The sequence below is a fragment of the Carassius gibelio genome, chromosome A19 (assembly GCF_023724105.1).
Source record: "Carassius gibelio isolate Cgi1373 ecotype wild population from Czech Republic chromosome A19, carGib1.2-hapl.c, whole genome shotgun sequence".
NCBI classification, from domain to species: Eukaryota; Metazoa; Chordata; class Actinopteri; order Cypriniformes; family Cyprinidae; genus Carassius; species Carassius gibelio.
The window spans coordinates 14,369,703-14,390,912 of record NC_068389.1 but is presented as its reverse complement, the minus strand read 5'-3'; the positions used below and the strand labels follow the sequence as shown (position 1 = coordinate 14,390,912).

At 37.2% G+C, this 21,210-nt stretch overlaps 1 protein-coding gene across 1 annotated transcript in view; it reads left to right on the top strand.

The window, feature by feature from the left end:
• LOC127935277 (CUB and sushi domain-containing protein 2-like) overlaps positions 1–21,210 on the top strand; it is a 266,910-nt gene that overhangs the window by 78,103 nt on the left and 167,597 nt on the right. The window contains exon 5 of the mRNA XM_052532988.1: positions 4,094–4,301. Within this exon, the coding sequence (XP_052388948.1) occupies positions 4,094–4,301 (208 nt within the window). The remainder of the gene's footprint in view (positions 1–4,093; positions 4,302–21,210) is intronic.

Here is a 21,210-nt window from a genome sequence, read left to right as displayed (position 1 = left end):
AGTTGGGTCATTTCCCTTAAAGGAGTCGCACAGTGTCAGTAAGGCTCCAGAAGCCATCTTGCTTCTCTGTCCTCATTACTGCTTATATATCTCCCAGGCCTCTTCACAGCGACCAGTCTGCCTTTTTTACCACTTCCTATAGAGCGTATAAATATTTGATCTAATAAGTCTATATTTATATACAAAAATAAATACTTTCCCAGATGAATATCAGATGTCTGCTTCTAAGCATCTCCACATGGTCTGTATCCTCACAGCCCTCTCAAACCCCTCATTTACTCGCATGGGAATACATCACAACGTCAAAATGGCGGGCTTCTGGCATGCCGCCCTCCTCTGTGGCACACTGAACAGGATGATGGTTCCAAAAGAAAGATAAGAGAAAACTGAAAAGTTGAATTCTTACAGACTGGTTGGATCTGTTATTACTCTAAAATCCTTTTCTTTCCCCCCGTTGTTCTTCTCTATCAGTGCTGGCTCTCAGGTCTCAGGGTGCCGCTGCACACCACTCACTGCTGTGTTACCATGGCAGCCACAGAGCCTGAGGAAGGCAGTATGAAGAAGCATGAAACACAAGCAGACCATCTTTTGTAGGGGCTTAGATCTTTATGCATCACACATAATCCATTTATTCAAGGCAATTGAACAAGTCACTTTGACATTTGACTTCCTTGGGCAGTACAAAGGGATGTTTGAGCATATAAAAAGAAAGAACGATTGATGTAAACCAAAATTCTGTTATGTACAGTATTTGACAGGAAATGGGGCAAAACTAGGGGTGCTTTTATCCCAGGTTTATTTTTTTTTATTTTTTTTTTAATGCAGTTATTACTGCGTTCTTTAATGGAATCCTTTGAAAATATGTAGATTTTGTACTCAAAAGGCATTGGAATCTTTAAATAGAAAGCTAAAACATAACAGCATTTATTTTAAATATAAATCTTTTTATAAATCCTTTACTGTCACAATTTAATGCATCCTTGCTGAATAAAAGTATTACTTTATATAAATAAATAAATAATAATAATAATAATAAAAAAAACTTTTTAACAATGTTGTGTGTATAGTGAATTGTGATTGGTTTTGTGTTCCTTGCATATATGTGACTCTGGACCACAAAACCAGTCATAGGCATCAATTTATCTAAATATAAATTTATACATCGTCTGAAATGTGAATAAATAATCTTTCCTTTGATGTATGGTTTATTAGGATAGGGAAATATGACCAATATACAATTCAATTTTTTGTTTTGAATATCCGGAATCTAAGAGTGCGAAAAATCGAAATACTGAGAAAATCATCTTTAAAGTTGTCCAAATCAGGTTATTAGCAATGCATATTACTAAACAAAAATAGGTTTTGATATATTTACGGTAATACATTTACACAATATATTAATGGAAAATTATCTTTTCTTATTATCCAAATGATTTTGCAACTTAAGACTGGTTTTGTGGTCTAGGGTCACAAATGTAATCATTAATGCCAGCACTTTCAAGCACTTGTATTTCCTTCATGAACTGTTAATCTAGTTTTTAGCGATGCTTTTAGGTTTTTGCCAATACTAAATCAATTTTCACAGAGCCTTTTATAAATATTAGCAGTTTAGACATGAAGCCACAGAGTCTCCACAAGATCAAACAACCAAACTGAGAGGCAGAGCTGAGGCCAGTGATCAGCTACGTTCTACTGAAGTGTGACAGAAACTCATGGCTGGAATATCAATAGCCGGTCCTCCCTCCCCTGCCTCCATTGCGCTTTTTTTTCCTCTCTCCATCCCTCTGTTCTAGAACTCTCAGAGGCTGCTCCTCACATATGCTCTGAGTCTCTCCAGGGAAATGTAAGAGTGACGGATCTGACGGAAGACTGACAGGGCCTAGGTCCTCCTGCCGTTTTCCACTCACAGAAAAGAAATCATGCGATTAGCCAGTCACCGTAAATGAATCCCATGCTGGCCTGTCAGAGAAGAACTCGTCACCCATCAGTGACAAGCAAGCACCTTCACCTATGTGAGGCATATACACACACTCTGCACTCGCTCTGACATAGGGTTTGTTTATTTGGTTGGTGAGAGAGAATTTCGCCTGCTTGGTAGGTGTGATGACTCACTTTTTCTCGCGCGTAGTCTCTCCTTCCTCCCTCTTGAACTCACACACGAACGCCAACTCAAACGCCTCCTAAACAAATCTCCCATCACTCTTTTTTCCCTCAACCCTTCTTTTGCCCCAGAGAGCCTCCTAGATATCATTATGAGTCACTCACTCGCTCACACAGAGGCTCTTTGCTCCTTTACATGCCTGGAAGGCAACATATCCACTTGGCATGCACACATAATTAATAATTCTTCTGTAGCTATCAAACTGGGGCTTTACAGTGCAGGGATGTCTTTTACTCTAAGTAGGATATATATATATATATATATATATATATATATATATATATATATATATAGAGAGAGAGAGAGAGAGAGAGAGAGAGAGAGAGAGAGAGAGAGAGAGAGAGAGAGAGAGAGAGAGAGAGAGAGAGATCTCAAAATTCAGACTACATGTCAAAATACTTTTACAAAATAGTAGTTTATTTAAATTCCAAATAAATGTTATTTTGAATGTTCTATTCATCAAAGAATACACACAAAAAAATGCAGTTTCCACTAAATAAATGAATAAATAATTAAGCAGCACAATTTTCCACATTGAAAATAATAAATGTTTTTTGAGCAGCAAATAAGCATATTAGAATGATTTCTGAAGGATCATGTGAGACTGAGGACTGCTGAAAAGTCAGCTTTGCCATCAGGAATAAATTACAAATTAAAATGTATTTAAATACAAAGCAGTTACTTTAAATTGTGATGTTTCACAATATGACTGTTTTACACAAATTTCCAAATAAATACATTACAGAAGAACGATTTCTGATTTTTTTCTGCCACTTCGGTGTCAATAATCAAGCAAAAACATCCTGCAAGTTATTATAATGTTAAGTGTTATGCTGATAATATAATTTTAAACACATAGATAAAGAAATAGTCTCAGACTTTTGGACCTTTGAAGAATTACAGTTTCAGTAGACTTTAATCAGGGTCGATGCCATTTTGAGTTTTGCGTGGATGAACGAGGCTGTGAGGGTTACAGTTTTCGAAATGGCCCACACTGTGTGAATGTTCTAAATATCATGTACTTTTAAAAACTTGCAACTTTCAAAACTGTTTCATGGAATTGTTGCCTGCTGGAAGTTTTTTGTAAAGATGTTTGTTGACAACAGCACAGTCCATTGAATGCACTTTATTTTTATTCTTGCATTTTCATTCCTGTCCAACATTAAATAGGATTTCTACCAAAACTCACCATGGATATCTTGTAGTCCTCAGTTATCTGTGCAATACCTTAACAAAGGGGTTTTCTGACTTAGCAGCTACAAAACCACTTTCAAATGAGGCCTGGTTGTCTTTACAATTTTTTATATTCATTTTATGTATGTCATCCTAGAGACAATGCATCTTAAGATTATGTTGGGGAATGGTCTTTTTGAGAAGGAGGTCAGGTATCTAGACTCAACTTTTCTCAACGTCAAAAATAATTTAATTCTTCCTTTTCTCACGAGAGGGATTCATAGCAGAAAAACCAAGGGGGAGGGAAGTCAGTGGGTCTGTTGCTTCACCTTCACCCACAGTTGGCTTGGCTCTTTTTTCCTCACCTCACGGACTCACTGTCAGGAAGAAAGCATGAGCATCAAGAGAGTGAAAAATAGAGAGATTGCATGTGATTCACTAAGGAAGGCTGGGAGAGCCAGGGGGCTCAATTACCACAGCAGCCTTTAAGTGCCTATTTGTTATATAATTGTCTCCTTAACACAGTTTTAAAGAGTAGAACAGGTTTTTACTACTAAAAAAAAAAAAAAAAAATTAACAGAATTTTACATAGGTCTCAATTAATTACCCCCGTATTACAGTATGTTGCATCACTGGCCTGCAAGAGTTGCCCGAAACCTCAAGACCCCCAACCCCCCCATCCCCCCACCAACTCCATTCCAGCCATTTCTCCTCCAGAAGTTAAATGTGTCTATATTTGTGTGTGTCACCTCTTCACAGCGGACGATGGCTGTGGCGGCACACTACGGGGTCAAAGTGGTGTCATCAACAGTCCAAATTACCCACAGGAGTACAACAACAATGCGGACTGCACCTGGACAGTGCTGGCCGAACCAGGTGACACCATCGCCTTGGTCTTCTCCGACTTTCAATTGGAAGAAGACTACGACGTTTTGGAAATAACCGGCACAGAAGGATCCTCTCAGTGGTGAGTGCCCTAACATTTTGGTTTTTCAGTCATCACTAGGGAAAAGTGTAGCACTCTTCGCACGAGGTGCTCAGCAGAGAGTGCATGTTGTGGAGCTGTTGGCAGTGGGGAGGTATTTTACAAGAGATAGGAAGCCAGGAGAACCCCAGTCATGAAACATCTCAGCACTTGTTAAATGGAACAGAACCAAATCACAGCTTGATTCAATTATTTAGCACATAATGCGCACAGAGCTTGGACCAAATAGAGGGGATAAAAAGGTTGCAGTCCATCGCAAACCTTGTCTGGGGAGCTTCAGAGTACTGTTCGTTTATGAAAATGGTTTTAGGGGCCTCTTAGCCTCTACGTTCACGCAATTTCCTTTTCACACCCATTAAGTACTGTAACAGACTCAGAAATTCTTACTGGATCGGGACAGGAACTGTTTTTTGTAGCAGGCTGTGGACATAAATGTGGCAGTCTAATGACCCAAGATCAGGCAGTGTGTAATTGTGTTGAATGTTCCAGAATATTTCCTTCTGTCCCTTTTTAATATGTAGAGAAGGATGCCATTTTTAGATTGATTCTGAGACTTCTGGAAACCTGTTTCGAATTTGTGTGTGTGTTTTGCAGTTCTGTTGGAGACACTAGTTTTAATTATACACTTTTACATTACATAAAGCATTTAGCTGATGCTTTTATCCAAAGCTATGTCAGAGGTCACACGCCTCTGTAGCAACTAGGGGTTAAGTGTCTTACTCAGGGACACATTGGTGTCTCTCAGTGGATTCGAACCTGGGTCTCTCACACCAAAGGCATGTGTCTTATCCACTGCGCCACCAACACTTAACTGTTGATATTCTGATAAATGTGAATGATAAATTCATAATCAGCTGTCACAGTGGGACTTTGTTGACTTAAAATTACTTTTTTTTATTGGATTTGTTCTGAAATTAATAAAATTCAATTTTCCAAACATAGCTGTACAATGCATAAATACTTTTCTGATTTCCTTTTTTCCCCCCCTTTGTACAGCATTGATTCTTCAGTATTTTTCCTTAGCGGATGTGGTGTACCTGTACGTTTTACACAATAAACCTATTTAAATTTGTTACAAACACAGTACAAGAAGGTTTCATTTAATTGTATTTAATGCATTAGGTATAATGAATTACTATTTATTTATTTATTTATTATAAACAACTTACTGTTCATTCTAGTTTCTTTTTTTTTCATAATGCATTAACATTTATTTGTTTAAACTGTATGCAGAACTTAAAGCTGGGCTCAGCCTACAGGAATTTTAAAATCTTAACCGATTATGAAATCTGGTTACAGCAAACACATATAGAATCTTTGCAGATTTTCTTTCCTCAAATCTTAAAAAAGCACACACTACAAGATTTGATAATTATGGTGCATCACACACTGCAAGATATTATTAAGATTATCATGCCAGAGGGAGTGTTTCAAATGATCTCACGCAGCATATCATCTTTGACATTTCAGATTCTAATGTATACACATTAATTGGTTTCTACGCTCATCTGGTATTTTCAAAACTGAGGCGCTTTCACCCCAGTTCTTCTTTGTGTCTTTACAGTTGTGCTACATTTTCGTTTAATATGTTAATGATTAATATGTTTTTAATTAATGTTACATTTTAAAATAATAATACTAATGAAAAAAACAGCACCACCTCTTGTACATATTCTTTTATATAATGTGTTTTGGAGCAGCTCATGTTGTTTCTCTCTGTAGTTTGCACTGTGTGAAATACAGACTGAACAGCGGCTCAAAACACTTGACTGCTTTATCAGCATATTACATGCAAACTACAACTCTCGGCTCGATAAAGCAAACCAGTGTTGTGCTAATAAGGTTTTGATGGATGAAAATTGCAAGCAAGGTAAAGATGATTATAGTGGCATATGGGAGTTGTACTTTAGGTTCACATGTGTTTATTATTATTGATGTGTAAATGGTCCATGTATGTGTGCTCTTGGTGCACTGATCACCATAACATCATATTTCTGCTTGAACACAGTTCAGTATATTCATGTAGCTGTCAAAATTAATGGACGGAGAGTGATAGAGTAGTTTTATTATTGCAGGATACATGATGGAGATTACTGAACAACTGGGAATCTCAGGAAATGAATTAATGAGATTCTTCTATGTTTTACAATTCACCATGTACCTTATGAGAGCGTATTTTAGTCACACCAGCAATTCCCAAACAACACTATCATCAAATAACTACTGATGTTCAGTTTGCATGACATTGTATACCGTCAAGGTGCAATGCAGCAAAAATAAAATACAACATTATACAACACTTACTGTGCAGATATACCCCCCCCCCCCTTCCATTGTTCCATTTTTTTTCCAGTTTTAAACGAACACACTCCAGACAGTTTCAAAGTTGTCGCTCCAATTATCACTTCGAATAGATATTCCCGTCTCATGCACTACAAACATGGATTTTAGCACACAGAAACATTTATATTTGAACTCAAGTGATGAGCAGCATGCTCTCTTTTATGTCAACATTCTTAACCCAGCATCGGTGGGTTACTTAGCTATTACGATTCTCAACCCAAATCGGGACAAATCAAAATCAGCTTTCTGACACAACACTCTCAACCAAGCATTTGGAATGGAATAATTCACATTTTTATATGTGTACTATTAAAAGGTACACAGTGTATGTTCTTGCTAAATCACTTGCAAATAAGATTGTTGTTGAGCATAGTAGGTCAAACGTGCCACGTAATATTAGAAATGGTACCCCTTAGATTCAGTATAAATAATGTGATTTTCCAGGTTATTTCTTAATTGTTGCATGTAATATTGTTGTAATCTAAAGCGTTACCACCTAAAGTATATTATTAAATGCTGCAATTGTGTTTGTTGTCATAGCTAATTTGTTAAGTCTGCATGAAATGAAAATTCTATTTTCTCAGTGCATGTCATTGGTCATGTTGTGAATGATTCATCCAAATAAATGTTGAATGTTGAATATTTTGACTTCATAACTCAAGTCATAACTCAGTTTTCTGGTAGAAGTGGCAGACTTCTTTCTGGTGGCGATGCCTTCAATAATTTAGTCTGCTTAAAACCCAAACTTTCCTTATTATCAGTCCTGACTGTTTGTTTTTCCCTTTTCCTTTTCAATCATCATTTAATTATCGTTTTATTTGGATGTGTCTCAATGCAGAGGCAAATAACTACTGCTACTTCTGATACATCACAAATAAACCCCGTGGTAAAGTGTTACCTAAATGCCACGTAAGAATTTTTAGTAGACTCACACACAACTATGAAAGAAAGTTGACAGTATTTTCTTAATAAAATCATGACTAATTTGACCACCATGAAAACATTTGGACTTTGTGACCTTACAACAGTTCCTTTGAGGCTGTAGATTCTGAACAAAGAGCCACATAAATTGGCATGTAAATTAAAACCTTATGTCTGTTGACCAATTAGAGTAGCCCATTTACTGAGGTGCCAAGAGCCTCACTGCTGCTGGTTAGTTAGGGTTAGCCCTATACATGCATAGGCCTTATTGAGTCGTGACCCCTTACTCTAGATTCGTGAAGCATGGATGCACATCTGCCTCTCCGACACTCTCTCTGAGGGTTAGTGGAGGAGTGCTGAACGAAGGTTGTTCCTGGCCAGAGGAGGAAATCGATAGACCCCACTTCCCTCTGTTCGCTTATTGCCATCACGCATGGGGTCACTGCTGAGTCCTTAATTAAACAGCCAATTAACAAAGGGTGAGAAACGAGCAGACAGACTGGTGAGGTGGTGTGGTGTGGTTCGACCTTGGCATGTTCTAGAAGCCTCAGGGAGAGTAAATAAAAAAGGAATGAACAAGCCCAGCACCAGAACTATACGGGCAATTAACCAATGAAAATGCCCAAAAATGAACAAAAGAAGCATCAAATACTGTCAGAGAGGCCAATCGTTGTACAGCTGCAGTCGGAAAGCCAGGTTATTTTGGTCTCCAAGGGACTGTGGGAATTTATTGAAGAGTGGATTTTTACTGTTTGAATACTAAAAAGTAGGGTCCAGTCATAAAACAGAATTTACTGTGTAAAAATTTGAATGAAGATATGGATAAATAAATTAAAAGGTACAGCTGTAGACTTCATTAAATTGCAATATGGACTAATATCTGTGAATATTACATTGAAAAAAGGACTGCTATCAAATGTTAATTCTGCATGTACTTAATGTCTCTGTGTGAATGAAAAGCGTAGTTTCATACTCCATGCGAATTTCATTTCCGGAGCTGTTGAAAGAGTTTTTCATGAGCATTTCATTTCATTTAATAAAGCTATTGTCAGATAAACTCTCCACTACAAGGTCTTCACTTCCTGCAAAAATAAAGGTTTGGCTTAACTTGAGGAAATTATGACATATTACCATTATTATTATTGAGATTGTATAATCTCAACATAAAAGTAATAATAAAAGCAATATAGTTAATATATAATACATTATTTTTTAAGGAATATCCCATTATAAAAATATAAATATTTTTTGAATACTAAAATAATTGATTAAATTGATTAAACCATTAAAATAGAATTTGAGATCAAAGGAAAAAAAAAAATCATAAGGTCCAGGAGAAGTTATAATTGGGATTAATTGCTAACTAATGTTTATCTGCAGATTTCTCAGATATGTAGCTGGCAGTCTGAATAGGTCTGGGTAGGAGGATTTAAAAGTGTTTGTGTAAAGTTGAAGGATAAACAGATTTCTCTCATATGGATGGCCATCATTGTAGACACCCCCCCGGAAGGAGAAAAGTCAAAGACTACCAGAAAATCTATATGCAAGTGATCAGAAAGAAAGACAATGCTGCTCTGACATGACCTGTTTCTGTCACCCCGAGCATTTGATTGGCATGAGACATGTCTGTGTGCTGTGCAGGACCCAGCAAACAACACTGGATACTCAGTCATCTGCCTGCCTATATGGAGTATTCATGAATCACTCCAAAGAGCCCCTCATTTTCTCTTTATCTCCTTTAGCACAGATCCACTGAGCGGCAGAAACACTACATCAATGGGGTATCCTGCTCGGTAAAACATGTTATTGACAACACTAGAAGCAGTTTTGTATGAATTCACATGATGTTCCACCCACTTAGGGTTTGACTGTCTTGACCTATTAGAATACTGTATTAGTCGTGGCTTGGTGGGATAGTGCATATGTTCATACATGTGCAGTAACCCATGTCCAATATTACCCTAAACAACTGGTTTCTTGTATTCACAACTGTCTTGTGCATTTAAAGGCACAGAACCCATTACAATTGCTGTTATTATTAATACATTTACTTTAACCCCTAACCCTAACCCTAACCCTATTTTAAATATTTATTCATTTATTATTTTTGGTATGTTTGATCCATCAGATATCCTTTAGTTTTTGCTTTGTTTGGTGCAGATCTGAGGCTGTCAGCCCTCCGGGTCTACCTGATCTCTTGTTACTCAGCAGGGTTGAGAGCTGAAAGCAGGTCGGTAAACGATGGGCACGTAAACACTGCCATAAGGATTGTTTGTTATTCATGCATCTAACAATGCCTTATTCCTCTCTCTTTCACTAACTCACCAGAGTCTCTATCTGTACATCTCCACAGAGACTGACTGATGTTCAGTAACTACTTGTGTTATTGATTACCTGTTACCTGAGAGAGATTGGTATTTATAGAAACCACTGGATTTTTGGGATGGATCCATTCCTCAAAAGGTTGTTCTGCAGTCATTTGTGTGTGTGTGTGTTTGTATGTGTGCGCGTGCGTATAAACAGCATTGTAAATGCACTTGTTATATTGTAATTTCTAATGCCCTACAACATAAATGTAACAATTAAATTTGGTCCAGCATATGGAGATTTTTAAATCATAGATGTTAAGTAATCTGAATTGCTTTCAATTACTTAAAATACTCATTTTAGACCAACAATATTGCCTCAAATATATTACCCCAGCTATTCTGAGTTTTCTGAAAAATTTCATATTCAGAATTTGTTTTGCTTATTTGTGAAATCCCAGAATGCATTGCAGCATAAATAATGCAGATATTTTTCTATGCTTATGTTTTTTTTTTTTTTTTTTAGTTTGCTGACTATATTCATGCTGCTGTTTTTGTCAACGTTGATGATAAGAATTATCTTTGAAATATTTTTAATTTATTTTTTTTGTCACTGTTATAAAGGTTTAATTAAGTTGAGGTCAACTTTTGAATACATATTTAATCCATATTTAAGAATGCAATTTCATTTATAGTGTCATAATTGACATTTACATAGAACCTGGAAGGAATTTATTAGTAGTAACTTTAGCAGTTATTGAATGAACAAATATTATGACTATAATACATTTATACTGATTCAAAGTCACATTTCTATTTCAAATAAGTGCACTTTTTTCCATCACCTTTGTTCATAAAAAAAAAAAAAAAAAAAACATTTTACCACCATAAGCTGTTTTAAGATAATGTAGGTTATGCTAAATCTTTTAGTGCATACGTAGACTAGAAGAACACTTTCATCTCTTAAAAATCTCACATCTTTCTGCTTTCTGATCTCTGTTGCGTTATACGCTCGTTACTGTGCCTTTATTGGTTGCTGACGTACATCTTCCTATTTAAGGTTTTCCCGGTTATGTTTTAACCTCCGCAGCACTTGTTTTAGCCCGTCTCAGTTTCTTTGTGCTACAGACCAGGATGTTCCAATCCCAAGTCCTCAGGGAGAATCTGTCATTCTGTTGGCTGCCATTCATAAAACCCTGTGCACTTCTAGCAATAACGCACTCTTCGTTTGGATGCAGGACAGAGAGACGGGAGTCGTGCATTTTTGTTTTCCACATTTGGCTGGCAGCAGGCTCAAGTAATTGCCCACTTGCTTTCTTGTCGCTCTCTTTAGATTACGGTTGGATTCGCGTGACTGGCAGAGGATTTGCCATCTGTGTGCTGCAACATTTTTGCCTGGTTTTAAGCAATGACGTTTTATTTATAAGAGGTGCTTAGCAAAAAAAATAAATAAAAAAAATTCCTAAGAGAAAGAAAGAAACATGCACTGTGATTAATTTTTACCATTTTATTTCTTTATTTATCCAGGTAAACATGTATGCCTCGGCCCATTGCTGGAGGAATGAAGCATAGCTGTGGTTTTTTCGGTGCGTGTTTGTGTTAAACATGACAGCTGATCGGCACTCCAGTCACGCAGATCCCCGCAGAGACAATTCCCTTCCTCTCAGTCTTTCCTCCACAACCTCCCCCTCATTATTATTGAGATGCCATGAAACGTCAGGATGCAGGCAGGCTGCTCTAATTGTCAGCTGAAAGTGTACCATTCTGAAATTGTTCATAATAAATGCAACTTCTTATTTGATTTTTCTCCTCTGCCCTCTGGTTACCATTTATAAAACGGTGTGAAACTCGGCCAGTACAAACACTGGGACGGAGGGTATTGCGATTCACACAGAAATCTGAAGGAGTGTTGCAAATGTTCAGTTCTCCATGGTTTAGACACATGCCACGGATAATTAGATCAGACTGTAAAAGCAGGTCAGCGTCTTACTGTGGAGGGGGATATCAATACCATTTCTCTACTGGATGCCTTTCTTGTTCTGCACTCTTTCTTGTGATGTTTCTTTCCCTCCCTCCCTCTCTCTCTATCTCTCTCCGTTTTCTGATGATCTTTCTTTCCAGTGACATTCTCAATTTAATTTCTGTATTTGTTATTGTTAAGTTGTTATTTTGAGCCCCTTTTTCTTTTTCAAATTAACCTGTTAAAACAAAGACTGGACTGATCTGGTTTTGGTGTTCAGTGAGTTTTAGTTCCATGAAATATATGGTTGCTGTAAACTATAAGCACCGATTTTACAATTTTGCTCGATAAGACCCTTTAATTGTTTTCTTGTTATGATTTATATAAAGATGATATACTTTTGTCTAAAAACCTTTTTTTTATGTTACAAGTGAAATATCATGAATCTATGATGTACAATATAAAATATGGATATTTCTTTTTCTTAATATGCTCAATAATACATTTAATTACTTGTTTAAAAGACAGACCTTTAAAACTGTGTAAAAAAAAAGTGAATAACAATGTAAAAATAGTGACTTATAGCATGCCCTTTAATATGCTATGTCAGCCGATTCAGTGTTGACTGAAAGTTAATCAGTCGATCAGTTAATCAGTCAATAATTATTTTGGACATGAGTGCGAGTAGATAGTCACAGTCTTTGTGAAGGACTTTTTTTATGTTTTAAATGACGCATTACTGTCATTTTAAACACCACTCAAAGATGCCTGGAAGCAACACATGTAAGTGTGGCATGTAACTATGGTCTTCTTCTCCCAGAGGAAATGACAAAGAAGGGGCTGTCTGGATGATGGGAGCTGAGTGCATTATCATTATGGTTTCTGGTTGTACTGCAAGCCGTTTCACATAAGACTAAACGACATCGTGCCGGGCTCCGTGACTTTGCTGTTTCAATTATACCTCGAGATGTGCTACTCTGCATGTAAAGTATATCCTTCCCATTCTTGTAGAGAGAATATACACGTAGACCCTCCATGAATAATACAAAGGACCATATGTTCTGGAGGAGTATGTGATAAGCATGCAGGCAGAGATCACATGTGAACATATGTGTCGTGGTTACGTTTTCTCTCTTTCTTTCTAGCCGGTCATCAACCTGAGACATGAGAACTGCAATACATTAGACTGCAGTGTTTAATAAGTAAATTCCCACTGCATCATCAAGATTGCTGCTCATGTAAAGGCCTCTGAGGTGCAGACCACCTTCTCACCCTCTTCATGTTTCCACCATGTATTTGCTGAAGCAGCGGAATTGAACTGAAGCTATGTTTTGGCTTCCCATCAAGGACAGTGTGAAATCAATAGCTGTCTCTTTAGTCCGCCCGATGCACTTATCAAATCTTTTTTTCTTTTTTTTTTGGTAAGTCATGTTTTATTTAGGCATGCCTTGGTCTAACGTCTCCATTCGAACCGAGCCATCCATCAAAACGGCACGGATGACCAGCGCTTAGCTGGTGTCTGGCAATATCAGATTGTTTACTCACATCCACTCGGCATGTAGAAGTATCACTCTCTCTCTCTTCTGCCCAGCAGACACCCATCTGTAATCTAATCGACTGGAGCAGGTGAAGAAAATGGTCAGCAAACTCTCATATTAAGTTGATTCCTAGCAGTGTCATGACCTAAATCAGCATTTTTTCCCCCTCTGATTGTTACAAGAGCGTTTAAAGGGAGGGAAAAATGACGCAGCTGTGTGTGTGTGTGTGTGTGTATTCTGTGGGATGGGTGGGTTTGAACTGAGTAATTCCGGCTTGATGTGCTCTGAATTGACCCCTTGTAGGTCCTTCTCGGCATTTAGCCCACATTGGAAAACAGCAAGATGGACTGGAGTGTTTTCGTAAGCACATTTCCTATTAGGTTTGCAGCTTTGTTCGTTGTAATGATAGACGTGGACTGTACTATGAGAGATTAAAGGTAATGGATTAGATCTGCCCCCCCCATTCCTCACTGTTGATTACCCAGCAGTCCTCTCATTTTTTTAGATGCCGGTCGACTGGGATTGGCTCCAGTTTGCTCGATGTGTTTCACAGGCAATGCTGAAGCGTTTTCACTCCGTGAAAGCATACTGAGCAGCTGCAGTAGTTCTTATTGCATACAGCACAAAATTGAACAAGGTGTGTGGCAAGTAGCTGTCTGATCACTTATTCTGTCTGACTAAAGATTATTAGCTGTGAGGGAACCATGGGGCGGGTTGAATTGGACCAGGGGTAGGCAAATTCGGTCCTGGAGAGCCGCTGTCGTGCTGAGTTCAGCTCCAACTTGTGTTTGATTAGGGTTGAAGCTGAACTCTGCAGGACTGTGGCTCTCTAAGACCAAACTTCCCTACCCCTGAATTGGACAAACCTCTCAACTTTTCTTTTATGTTTTAAAGTTGTACATATTGTAGTAACAGTTAGTCAGACATTAAGCTCTTGTCATAAAGACTGGTCAACATTTGCTGCAGTAACCTGGGAACCGTAAAATAGTTCTTAGAACTACAATAGTTTAATTAATAAATAAGTAAATACTACATGGAAATATGACAGTGCTTCAAATGATGCCTATAAGATTATTTGTCATAAATATGTAGTAATAAATGAAATATATTTGTTCTTGTTTAATTTATAGTTAAAGAGAGAGAGATCACCAAAAAAATCTTTTTCTGTCATCATTTACTCATGTCATTTGTCTCATGTTGTTCCTGTTTGACTTTTATTCTGTATACAGAGCACATAAGATCATAATTTGAAGAATACTGAAAGACATCAGTGTTAATTTTTTGAACAAAAATAGTAAATGAAACCATTAAGGAACCAAAATCATTAAGATGATTCAGAGTCATTCTAAATGTTCCTATCACTAGTGTGCATTAACACAAATATTCTAAAACAAAAACATTCAGCAGTAGAAATGTGTATTGTTATGTATCCCAGATGGCATCAGCCAAAAACCAGCTCTGAGACCAGCATCATTTTTGTGGAAAGGTGTAACTGTAGCTTATTCTGGACAAGACATGTAAAGCAGCCAACCACTAAGGATGTATAATGTGTTATTCCAATGGGGCCAGTGCCTCGGGGCCTCTCACTGCCAGGTGCCTCCAGCTGGGATGCCTGCTGTAGCTAGAGAAAACCCACTGCTGATGTTAAATTGACATAGAAAGAAACAGTGCTTGAATGTGTGCCAGGGACTACTGGCACACCGTGAAATAAATGCACATGTTTCTGGCTCCTCATCAGCTTCAATGTTTTCAACCAGTATATAATTTTCTCGTATAGTGTGTACATTCTTGAAATTGCATTTTTATTTCTTTCATTTGCGACAGTTTGTCTCATATTTGCATTATATATATGGAGGGTTTGGTTCCAAAACGGCATAAAAAAATATAAAAAAGTTTCCTCCAAAATCAGTATAGTATCTGGTCGCTATAGAAAAGTAAATTTTTAATTTCACGCAAAATATGATATCCGCCGAGTTATTAGGTCATGTTTTTTCTCTTGTTTTTTTTCCAAACCACGACAAACGTAGAATGCAGAATGGGATATATCGGCTCTACCAATTACAGCGCACCATTTCACGCACTGTAAACAGTAACAAAAAATCACAGCGCAACATCCCACGCACTCTTTTTTTATTTTTTATTTTTTTATGGCATCTCCCAATTGTGAAAACAATGGGCCTTCAAAGAGGGTTGTGCCCTTGGAACATTACCAACCTACATTTATGTGGCAAGCTAAATCTGAAATCGCTAATGTTAGCATAACAGACGGACCTTAAAGTACAGTAGTAGTTAATTTCAGTGTGCAAAGGATAAGAAGAAAAAGATAGTATTTTGTGGTTAGAATATTTCATAGACACAATGCTCAAATGTGTAATACAGTTCTGCTCAAGGACATCTAATTTACTAGCATTTACTCATTTTTACTGCTTCATATGTCAATTTTTTTGCAAAACATCCATTGAAGCGTTCACCATTAATATGTTGCTTGTATAAAACACTTTATTTCTCTACAGATTTATCAAATCCAGTGCACTTTAGTTTTAGATGTTGTGTGACAGGGAATCTGATTAAATTAAGTGATTTCGGTCATGTTTAAAATGGTGAAATATGCATCTTTGCATTTTTTTTTTTTTTTTTTTTTTTTTTTACTACACTTATACTAGTTAAATTGAATCTACTAAATAGAAATATAATCTACTTTATACACATTATAGTTAGAAAATCACTTTAATGTCATTGAATTATGGAAATCCAATTTTCAGTTTACAATTTCCAATTTTAATCAGTTATATTAATTGGGCATTTTGATGTAAAAATTTGTGACATCAAAAGAAACCTGATAATTTAAATAATTATTTCACTCGCTCTCAAGCTGTGTTCAGTAACTGGAGTATCAACAGTGTTAAAAAAAATAAAATAAAATAATAATAATAATAATAATAATAAAAAAAAAAAACACTTCATGGATATTGACAACACTTGGTGATGAATGAGATGTATTTTAATGGAAAATAACGATGGTCTAATTTGGGAACTCTGGACAACAGTTCTGCCTCAGATGTGTTTTTCATATGGCAAACAGACAGTGAAAGACAACAGATGAATAAAGGCTTTTCTAATCTATGTCTCATTGTTTGGAAAGTCTGGTGCTTTGTTTCAGCATTGTGGATTTTCTTTTTATTTGTTGGATTTATTTTGTGAAATATTGATGAGGGTGGGAGAGACAGCGGGCTGCACTCTTATTTTACAAGCGGCTTTAATGAAAGTGCTCCGTGTTTCTTCAGCGTTTTATTTCATGAAGAACAATTATTCTTTTCACACCATATCCCAACACTAATCTTCGCACCACACACACACAGGCACAGAGGCATTAACATCATTAATTCATTTTCAGCCAAATAAGATGGCTATTTGCATAATAACACTCAAAGACATCATTCGAAATGAAGGTCTTTTGTTTAAGAGTTCTTCACACACTGTAGATTCAGAGAGCATGTTTAAAAGAGTTGTTGACCTGAAAATAAAGATGTCATTATTTACTCAACCTTATGTAACTTCAAACCCGTTACTTATGGGTTTGAACGCAAAATGTGAATTTGTGAGAAAATCTCTTGCTTTTTCTCTCTCTCTCTCTTTCTCTCTCAATGCAGTGGTTAATGCACCAAAAACATTCCTGGTCCTTGGTAGTGCAACTGAAGCAAACAATCCACTATGGGTGGCAAGGCACTGTCAAAAAAAAAAAAAAAAAAAGAATTAAAAGGTTTTATCAATCCCTAGAAGCATACTGTAGTTGGTACAACAAATATTCTCCATGGAACAGAACATCGTTCTAAACTGGATGAAAGCTAGGAGGAAATAAAATAAATATTAAATTAATATTATATTAAACTCCATTCCACATTATAGCTACAGCCTTTACTTCCACACAACTACTTCCTCAAATCCACACTTCCTCATTCCACTTGACTCATTCAGAGTCCATATCAATTAAATTCCATTATGTGTTTTCACTACTCGCTCCTGCTGCACCCCCACGACACAGGAAAGTAAACAAAGCATCTTAGCATTTATGCTGCTCTGGTGGGTCTGGCTGTGTGCTCACATAATGTTACTAAACAAGCTGCTATTTAAGTGAATGTTTGTCATTTGTTCGCTTGTTGCTTTTAAAGGCATAATTTGTCTTTGTTGCAGAATTAAATTACAGTTACACTTCCATTGGCGTTTTTTCAATTTTAAAAATCCTTTTGATGCTGTGTTCATTTTTGAAAAACCTTGCCAGGTATGTGTTTTAATTGAAAGCCTCAGAATACAGGACATTACATCAACTCTCGTAAACTTCTTCTGGGGAGGACCAAGCCACTTTTTTTTTTTTTTTTTTTTTAACTTCCTTGTATTACCTAGCCCAAACTTAAACCCTATTGATCCTAAATCTGTGGAACGACTTAAAGATGGCAGCCCACAAATTGGCACCATCAAATTTAACTGAACTTGAGCAGTTCTGCAAAGAAGAGTGGGCAGGTATTGCAAATTCTCAATGTGCAAAGTTAGTAAAGACGTGTCACAACAGATTAAAGACTGTAATTAAAGCAAAAGGTGGTTCAACATAACACTGACATAAGGGGTTGATCCTTTTTTCCAACTATTATTCATTTTGTGATATATTATATGTATGTGTGTGTGTGTGTGTGCGCTTGTGTATGTGTATGTATGTTTAAAGCAAATAAAAAAATTATCAGCATACAGGTTGGTTTGGGAAAAAAAACATACATAAAAAAATATTGAAATTGAAATCAAATTTTACGAAAATAAGTTTAAAGATTTAGATATTGCATGTCTGAGTTTTGGAAGTAAATTTGAGAGTATATTTATTTACGCGCTGCTCATTCTGGAACCAGATAGCGGCAGTGACATACAGTGCACTCTTAAACATGACCTCTTGCGAGTCCATCTCTTGAGTCATTTAACAGGCCATGGCACTGTGTTTATGAGTTTGATTTTCAGATAGGCCGTGTTGTTCTCTCTGCCATGCTTCAATGCCTGTGTATATCAGCATGCCCCTGCATGTCTTTGTGTCATTGAGTTTCATCGGTCACGCCTCGACATCCTCATTCAGAGAGCAGCGTTCCCACCGAGTCAGCAGGCCACACTGCACTGGCTGCTCTCAAAATGGCTGACTCACTCTAAACAACACTAAAACACTATTCTATCTGCCCAGCACTTCTTAGCAAAGCTTAGACTGGCCAAATCCTACACAGCAAGAGTACTCTGAAATTTAAGCTGTGAAATAACATGCAATGCAGTTGGATCTACACGGCTCTTGGATTGCTTCATAAATTCACTTTCTGGTCGTTTTATTATATAGAGGGTGTTGAACAATTTTGAATGATGTGAGCAGATGTAGAGAGTTTATAACATAAATAATATATACAGTATTTAATGTAGCAGTATCTGATTGCTGTATTGGACCAGATGCAGACTTTTACTTAAGCTGTGACATTTGTGTACAGATAGAACTGAACTGTGCCATAAATGACAAGCTATTTTAAGATGAAAGGGGGGGGGGTGAAGTGGTTCAAATAGGGGTAAAGAAAATCAATGATCTAAGTAAGCAATGTGGTAGAGAGAGCAAATTCATGTGTTCAGTATGTGTTCAGTAGGTGTGTTTTAAGAGAGAGCGAGAGAGAGAAGCAGGTGCTGTGAGAAACTTAGAAGGGTCAAAGGGAAAGTTTTGCTGGGGGTTTCTTTCTACACTCAATGGATATGTCAGCTGGGTATTGATCGGCATGCTGGGTGATCCATCTTAATCCAAAACCCCAGGATGAGAGGAGAACTCTGTGGGCCCTCTGAGGGGCCAAAAATGGGAATATATGTACAGTATGTACTGTATGATACATGCTAGGTTAAAATTGATAGCCTGAATGCACTGTAAGTCGCTTTGGATATAAGCGTCTGCTACATGCATAAATATATAATTTGTATATATTTACTATTATTTGATGAATAGAAAGTTCAAAAGAACAGCATTTATTTGACATAATAAGTGAATAACATGGTAAATTAAACTTTTATCTTGCTTGTTTCGAGTGTCTTCCCTTCCTCTCCTGTTGGTGGGGGTTGGACGCCTCATTCGTTTTTAATTAGATGAGGTGATTAGGAAATTGGGGGAGAGGAAAATTAAAACTGGGATTAACATGGTTTTAGACTCCGGGAGACAGAATGGAATGAGAGCTATCTGCTGCACATCAGACGCCTGATTTGACCATTATTAGCTGCCTGTTCACAGTGAGTAGTGCAGGATTACAACACAATGCTTGGCCAGGGAGCAAGAGGTAAATATCAAGACAATGTGGATAGAGTCCAGCTGATTCTGGCATCCCGTGTAGATTAAATCAGATCTGTCTCCTATCTCTGTATCAGGTTGTCTAATCCATATTATAGACATGGGAGTAGACATCTGAGCATTCATCCTCTGGCTTCCTGTTACTGTAGAACCACATCAGAAAACTTCATATTTCTGTAGCCACACCGGCGAGAGAGATGCAGACATCACCTATTGTGTTATAAGTGGTGAATACACATAAAAAGATGTCCATGAATCATACATGATGTCATGTTTGTGCACTTGAGAACCTTAACCAATGTGTCACATCAATGCATATCAATCCTTTCTTCCTGAAGCATGGGAAACTATCATACGCTACAGCAGCAGTCAGTCCTTTTACTTTCCTTACTTTTCATTCTCTTTTTCTCAATGTCAAGAACATGGCAATAATCAAAAATGTGGTCTGGCTCCTTTGTGTTTTTCCCCTCAGATAATTACATTGATATCTCTTGCTATTGAGATTCAGAGGTTTTCATTCAGTTCACTGGCCTTTATTTTTTTCAGTTATTAATACCTTTTCGTTTCATTTTGGATGATTTCACAGCAGTGCTTGAAGATGACAGCGAATGTTTACCATCTGAAGCTCGTCTTCAGCAAGTTAATGTGAAGTGATGTGGAGGAGGAACTGTATTCTATGTATATGAATCTTTGAAATCTTGAAATGGTTGGTTTGTTGACATTTACCTGGTGTGTGTGTGTGTGTGTGTGTATACTTTTTATTCACATTTGCATTATCTCTGTTAGGCCAGAATTTATTTTTGTTTTATTGTTGTTTATGTTTAATTGGAGGTTATACATTATTTATTTATTTATTTATTTATTGTATTTTATTTTAGGTGCACTATAAATAGCAAGTCTATAAATGCGAATGATAAATGGCTGCTGGTGCTGGAGTATTATTCTGGCTCTTTTTCAGACTGTTTGAAAAGCCAGGCCTGAGGCCAAGAAAGGAGGATAGGACTTGTGCCAAAGAGTCTTAAAGTATTCACCTCTCAGCCTTCAATATCCCTTCTTCTTTTCATGCTCATGCCTACCTGCCACCTCTGCCCTCCCAAAAATGCTTTGCTTTTGCCTTTTTGTCTTTGAACTCCACATTGGAATACTGCATTCAACTTTACATTTTCCCAGTCTGTCCTCTCAGGATATATGTATGGGTGATTTGGTGCTCTGTCCCATCGGTACAGATAACCGGAGGACTCCTGGATGTCAAGCTGAAGCTCGTAAATGCTGAACTTTGTAATAACAGGCCTTTTGCTCAAAAATTGGCCCTTTTAAGTGGACTTGTCCTCACCTATCGTCCAAATCACATCAACCCCACCCCTCCATCCCTGCTGACTGCAGTGACCCATAAAGCCGATTAGGCCGACCCTTTGCAGTGGGCTTTTACTTCAAAGGAATGAAGAAGGGAGAAAGCCAGTGATATGGTCGAGAACAGGAATAT